Source organism: Gambusia affinis, linkage group LG12 (assembly GCF_019740435.1).
Source record: "Gambusia affinis linkage group LG12, SWU_Gaff_1.0, whole genome shotgun sequence".
Lineage (NCBI taxonomy): Eukaryota > Metazoa > Chordata > Actinopteri > Cyprinodontiformes > Poeciliidae > Gambusia > Gambusia affinis.
Window position 1 is genome coordinate 21,229,883 of NC_057879.1, and position 7,181 is coordinate 21,237,063.

Genomic DNA, 7,181 nt, shown 5'->3' on the forward strand with positions numbered 1-7,181 from the left:
CAAAGTGCAATTAACGCTCTTTCTTCGTGACTTAAATTCTTGCTAACCCAGCCGTTGTAGGAACTGCAACCTCTTTAAATAGTTTAACGATAAAATCAGCTCAACTAAAACATTTAACTTCAATAACTTTTAACAATTGCTTTCTTCAACATTGTTAGATGCATAACTAGGTGTGTATTTTTACAAGGTGTCAGATAAAGTCATGTTGCCTTTGTTTTTTATTAGTAAAGTTCATGGCTTACAATTTTAGTAATTTAAAGCATTATGGGAAGGCTAGAGGTTCATAAATCTGGGTGTGTCAGAGGGTCATATGGGTGTTTACAGAGGCTAGTAAAACTAATTATACTCCTTGAACTTTTTCACACAGTGTTGCATTATAAACAAGTAAAATCCACTGGGATTTTACTGCACTATCCATGTTGCAATATTTTTGTGTGCAATTTTTCAATTACAAAAGCTTATGAGGATGCAATATTGGGTAGGGTATTATATTTTAAGACTCATGCGTTCACATTCTGCACACTGATAATATGTTTGCTGAAAAAAAATACATTAAAAAAAGGATTCTTTTTTTAATGTAGGCAAACATTCAGAAATGTCAGCAGAAAAATCAGAGAACAAAAACTATGTGGATAAGAAGTCCATGGATGATAAAATACTCTACCATCTTTTAAAAGCCTGCTGCTATATTCTCTGCACATTTACTATTATGCTGCCATCATTTTGTGTTTCAGCATACCCACCAGGTAGCCACCAAAACCTCAGAATGCATCTAAAATGCACTGTGATCTGTGACATATAGTATATGAATATGAAGCAGAAGAAAAATTATACACAGGTTTTAAGCTGTTGGACTTTTGCAATAACAGAACTCATTAAACATCAACCTTTTACTTCGATTAAATTCCTCCGCAGTCTTTAGACACCAGCTTGAACACAGAGTGACCTGTGGGGGCACTTACATAAGAAAGGGAAAGCTAACATCACAATCAGATCCCTGAAAAAAAAAACCTCAAGTGCAAAACTGTGGTTGTAAATGGCAGGACTCCAGTTAACATAAGCTTACAGTTAACAATGAATCTCCCTGTAGTTTTCCATCAGCCAAACGCAGATTCCTCTTCTGCTGCCTCCAGCAAAAAACTAGCAGGAGCTCAGGGAGACAAAACAAGCATCTTCCAAGCAAAACTTCTAAGTTTGTTTGTTTGTTTTTTTGTTTGTTTTTTTTTTAGAAACACTGAGCAAAGTGAAGCACAGAGTCTGAAATCTGGAATGAAACTCTGCAGGGTCTCAAAACAATCTTAAAATTTCACACAGTACTCCAGTGACAAACCTTTCAGAGAATGAAAATAATAACAAAGCCGCTGTGATGTTCTGTGTTTTGCTAACCTTACCACGTTCCTCTCTACCTTGCCTTTGCAACGTTGTTTAACCGCAGAGAGGGGCTGGTTTTATACTTCAAGCAAACATCATAGGAGACGTGCTGCTAATCCCAACACAAAATCTGACAGGGTGAGATCGCGGGCTACCTGGAATTCAGCTTTGCCATTATGATAATCCCTATTAAATATTTTTGATGACGTCTCTCAGGCTTAAATCAAAGGGTTTATTTACAGGAAAATATTTCCAGGGGAAAAAAATGAAGATTTGAGAATAATAAGCAACAAAAGGCTGAAGCTGAATAAAAGACAATATCCAATTATATTGCCTTGTCACTGGGTCTGTTCTTCATCTCATTTGTTTACACCTTTGCTTCAGACATGGCGATGTAAAACAGACCTTCAATTGTAACTTTGTCCAGACTTTGGAACCTTCCTGACCCTTCAGACAAAAGCCACATGTCCTTCAACTGCTGTGGAATGGAAGCACAAAAACACACAAGTGAAGACAGACGACAACTTGAGAAACACTGAGACCAGCAAATCTGAACCATGGAGCCCATCACATTGCAAATTGAAAACATGCTTATTAAGGATTAGGCAAGGCCTCAATGGCACAGGTCCTCTACAGTTTGGCAGTAACACGTCACAACCTCTGTGTTTGATGAAGAAGAGCGCATGAACTCCACAACCCAGCTTTAAAAATATACACAGGAGATGACGGTGTCTGTCTTTAGAAACGAAGGGACCTGCCCGTAATGCTCCATTAGCAGGAAGCAGGAGCCATACAGACTACTAACCATACCCAGTGTTTACACTGCACAAGACTTCAGGAAATTCAAGAGAGGAATGCATAACTCATCGACTGCCACTTGATCTGCAGACTAATCTGCTTTAAAATCAGATTTTACTTGTGATAAGTTGCTTCCTGGGGGCAGAATTATTAGCGTTTTACTCGTGTTACACAACTACTGATTGACAAGTTAATTTTCTTTGACGAACTTCACACATTCTTGATAACATTTAGCAGGAAAAACAGAAAAATTATTACTTACACCAAGAGGAAGTGGTTTACACGATTGCAGTAGCATCACACAACGGTTACCCACTATGTAGCTTTTGTAAAATGCTGAAAACTGAAAACAAATTCAGTGAAAAGCCACAGTCTAAATGACAGTTTGGGGTCGTGCAGTATGATTTCAGCAACCTGCTGAATAGGGGGTTGCTGTTAACTGAAAGGTGAATACCCCAAATGTTTAGGTGATGGCTCAGAGTAACACTCAGCACGACAGAAGCCAAGGTTCTCACTCCTCCAGCGAGAAGAATGACTAAACAACTCACTCCCTCTGCCCGACATACAGTAGGACCCTGCATGTTTGTTTTTGTGGGTATGCATCTTGCAGAGTGGTGGGGTAAGCCCTAATTAGTGGAACATTCCTTATTAATTAAAAAGTATCCAACTCATCAATAATTTTAAATAGCTTGAAATGAAGCTGTTTCATAATGCTGCTTTAGAGCTAAGAAACATTTTTCAAATAGCAACATATAGATATATAGAGGCTGACTCATAGTGAAATAAACCTTTTCTTTCCTCTATACAAAGACTTGCCAGCCTCCCACTGGCAGTGTTTATACAACTGTGTGCCATAATATTCATATGTGTGGGTGGAATGTTTGTATGAGTCTGCAAACAAAAAGTTAAGCCATCAAGTAAGCAGGAAAACAAAGAGAAATTGCATTACCTGTCTCCTATCTACAGTTTGTCTCTTTTGTGCATTTGTGTGCAAGTATTAAAGCGTGGGTGAGTGGAGTTGATGACAGCGTAGAAAGTTCTACAAAATGGCTTCGGTGTATTAAAAGTGAATCTGGAGTCTTGACTGAAGATTCTGGCTGATTGACATTATGGTAAATTGTAACGTTTAGTTAGAGCAATACAAAAACACTTGTCAGTTTTGTTTGAAGCCTTAACAGCAATGTATGTGGCTTCTCTTAAAACAAAGCAGAGATACAACTGGTTCGCTTTGCTCCCTGTCAGTGATCTGGAGCAAAACAGCTCTGTTTGCAGAGTGCTAGCTCTCTAAAAACACTGAGATTTAAGTTTCTTTTAGAGCAAATGGACAAAGAAATCTAACACAACACCTCGTAAATGCTTGTACTTACAACCACAGCCAGATATTTACCAACATTATAACATTATGTCTGACATTAAGTCAGACAAAATATATTTTGCTTTAGGTCAGTTAGGATGACCAGAATTATTTCTATTTGTTAATGGCACATTAATGAGAGTTGGTTTCCCAAGGCTCTGATCAATTTCTGAAAATCCAGACGATTATCATATGACATTCTTAGCTTCTGATAGGTTAACTTGTTATTTACTTAACATTTATATTAGTTACCAATGTGAAAATTTTGTTCAATATTGAAATCTGGTATAAATATTTCAGGGTGGCCGACAAACCTGAGTCAATGGCAAATTTAGGTAAACTATTGTGAGTATTTTGTGAACTACTCACAAATGTTTCACCAAAGTCATAAAGGTTAAAAGACAGTTTTACCAAATACTGAGCAAACTACCAAACTATCATAATCTTTGTCATATTATTCTAGGAGCAGTAAAACTAACCATTGCTTTTGTGTTTTAAACAAAAAAGATTAGATGAAATTATACAAGTTTTACTCTTAGAGTGACACATGACAAGTCTGCCAAATAAATTACCCCAAGATTGTCACCAAAATCAAAAGCAGGCAACTAACGAAAGAAAAAACTTTACTCACTAATTTCCCCAAACAGTCCCAATGACAGATATAACATTTAAAAAACAAAACCCACCATGTTCCAACTCTATCAGAGCTCACCTTTGTATTGGAAAGCATCCTTGAGGTTCAGAAGCACATCAGCGAACCACCTCACATCATTCACTAGCTGCAGAAAATAGTCCGAATCCACTCCTGGGGCCCCCATGAGTCGAGTTGGCAGGCCCATGTTGCTCAGAGGGCTGGGGGTCTTGGTGTTGCGACCCATGGTCCAAGTCTTGGTGGATCTGGGCGATACGGATTCGTGGGGTTTGGAGGCAGGCTGTGGAAGCTCCTGGTCCTGCTTTGTCCCAGTGCCTCCACCGATGCTGCTGGTGGTGCTGCTACTGCTGCTGCTCTTCCGTAGCATCCCAGCAGTCAGGGCAGCCGCCACCCGTTACAGGTGGCACAGTTGACCGGCTAGCCCCTGAATTCACCACAGTGCCTTCGTCCCTGGACGGCTGAAAGACAGAGCACCGTTGGTAAAAACAGGAGCTGATGTAACTGAGTTTTGCTAGTGTATATTTAAAGCTGGCCTGAGGCCTAAGTAAATATGGTTGCTGCTTAGAGGCGCCACAGCATGAACCCTCAAAGAGCCCTTAAATTTGAAGTATATTCTCATCATGAGTGTCAAGAATGAGCAGACTCAAATTCATTCAGACATTTTCAGACATTTTTGGGTTCACTTTCAAATTCAAGAATTGCCTGATGTCTCTTTTGAAATTATACAAATCTATGCACAATATTTATTATTGTATAGATAAGTACCTTTGTAAAAACAGTAATAATTCAATGCTAACAACTGAATCATTTCCACAGCTTGTATGTAAGCTGGGATCACACCTAATCCACATGTAAACAAATCTCAACAAGTAATCAAAAGCAGGACATAACTGTAAAGCAAAAGTAAGAGGATTGCAGTTACAGCTCTCCTTGAGGTTCAGCTGCTTGTAAAGTTGTCTCGATTAGTTGTGAACAACGTGACAACTGAGAGACGTTTCTACCCATTTGTCTTTGCAAAAGCTCAAGTCTGATTCATGAAGAGTGTCTGTGAGCTGCAACTTTCAAGTCTAACCACATGCTTTGATCTAAACTTTTAAACTGTTCCTTGGGCTGCATGTCATTGCACTGTTAGAAGAGAAAACTCCACCCCCATTAGTTTTGCAAGGCCTCACAAGTTTTCTTCTAATATTGTCCTATATTTAGCTCCATCCATCATCCCAACAAGTAGAACCACCGTTCCTTTCCCTGCTGAAGAAAAGCCGCCCCACATTATGAAACTGCCACTACCATGTTTCACATAGGGGATTGTGTGTTCTGGGGAAAGACTGCAATAATCAGGCCGACCAATTATAACATTGACTCTAAAAAAACCCGTTAAGACATACAGAACAACTTATATGCAATGCCTGAGAGGAAGTTGTGGGGACATTACCATTTCCGTTCTCCACAGGCAAGCAGACTGCAGGCTGTGCAGGCTGTGTTCTTTAGTCATATAGCACCACTGCAATAGCTGTGCATTTAAATTGTGAACAGAGTGTGCCAACTCTGGACAGATACATTTCGAATTAAAATATTTTTTTCACAGAACAGAATAAAAGGTCCACGAAATCCAGTTTAGAACTGAAGCTGATCAAAGAAAAAAAATCTTAATATTTTTAAATAAACTGTTTAATATATCATTTTAACTTACAGTTTAAAAGTACAGTATATGTAAAACTATGGAGGTCTGCATTCCTGAATAGCCTTAGAAAGGTAGAGAAGTTAAAGATATATGGTTAAAGATATATAAGGTGGGGTTCACCTTCTGGGCTTCCAGACATGGACTAATGGATAAGCACTGATAGATTTATCAACTACCAAGATAATCCTTATTTTTATTTCTAGTTTAGTTAGTTATCTTTCACACATACATACACATACAGCTTTGTGTATGTATGTACAGCACCATGCATTATTTTTCTTTCACTTCACAATTATCAAATCTGAATGCTTAGTTTTACAAGGAACTGTATTTACCAAACAACACAATCTGATTTAAGTGACTGTAAAACGGAACTGATTCTGTCATGCCATCAATTTTGATTAATAGCTATTATAAAGTTTATTCTCCAAACAGTTAAGCACAGTGCACAGATAATTTTAACTGAAAGTGGGCTCCCAAATTAAATTCTGCTTCAGGCCCCCAAAAACCTTGGACCGGCCCTGAGTGTTGTGCCGTAAACTATTTAAATCGATGTACAACTTCGTATTTATATACGTTACGCTAAAATATAATAAAATAGTTAATACAGTGTTTATTTGCATGTAAGAGCTACCTTTTTAATATAAGACATCTTATTTACACCAGTTTCTACATAGTTTAACTTAGTAAATCCAACCGTTAGACGACGTTTTGCTATAACTAGACGTTAGTAACATAAAGTAATATTAACAATCATAATTTTTAACAAAAACAGAATCTCACTCATTAAAATTACAAGCAACAAGTTAAGTCACCAAGCGAAGCAAACAAACCTAGCTTACAAACAATAATACTTCAGCTTTTCATTTTCCCCGAATGAAGTGATGCTGCCTACCGCCTGGAAAACAGCCCGACCGGGTCAGAAACTGCTTTGCTGGCACAGTTAACTGCGCCTTTTTAAAACTCACCTGCCAGGCTGTTTAGAAACATAGTAGTAAGAAAAGTATCAAAACAATGTCTTAAATCTTCTCCAAAGCAATGAAACCCATGGGACGTTCCGTTAGGCAAACATAAATCCTCGTAAAGGCAGAACGTTCGTGAAAACCAACTGTACATCGACAAGAAGCAGTCTGTCGGCAACTCTGGAGTCAATCGTAGTTTACCAGTATAGTTGTCACGTGACGGATGACTTGCCTTCCCATTGGTTAAATTCTCTCTTCTCTGGTGCATTCAGGTGGCTACGGAGATTTTTAAGTCAAAGGTAGAAAACTTTTTTATTATTAACCGATTAAAAAGATTTTATTTATTTGCGAGTCCAATTTTAT

At 38.2% G+C, this 7,181-nt stretch overlaps 1 protein-coding gene across 3 annotated transcripts in view; it reads right to left on the reverse strand.

Moving 5' to 3' along the window:
* LOC122840857 (rho GTPase-activating protein 29-like) overlaps positions 1 to 7,095 on the reverse strand; it is a 33,570-nt gene extending 26,475 nt beyond the window's left edge. Inside the window, exons 1-2 of one of the 3 annotated variants that reach the window (XM_044133604.1) lie at positions 7,020 to 7,095; positions 4,236 to 4,633 (exon numbers count right to left, since the gene is read on the reverse strand). In XM_044133604.1, the coding sequence (XP_043989539.1) occupies positions 4,236 to 4,542 (307 nt within the window). In that variant the 5' untranslated portion in view covers positions 4,543 to 4,633; positions 7,020 to 7,095. The other 2 variants (XM_044133603.1, XM_044133605.1) reach the window with 2 other exon arrangements.
* Positions 7,096 to 7,181: the final 86 nt, after the last annotated feature.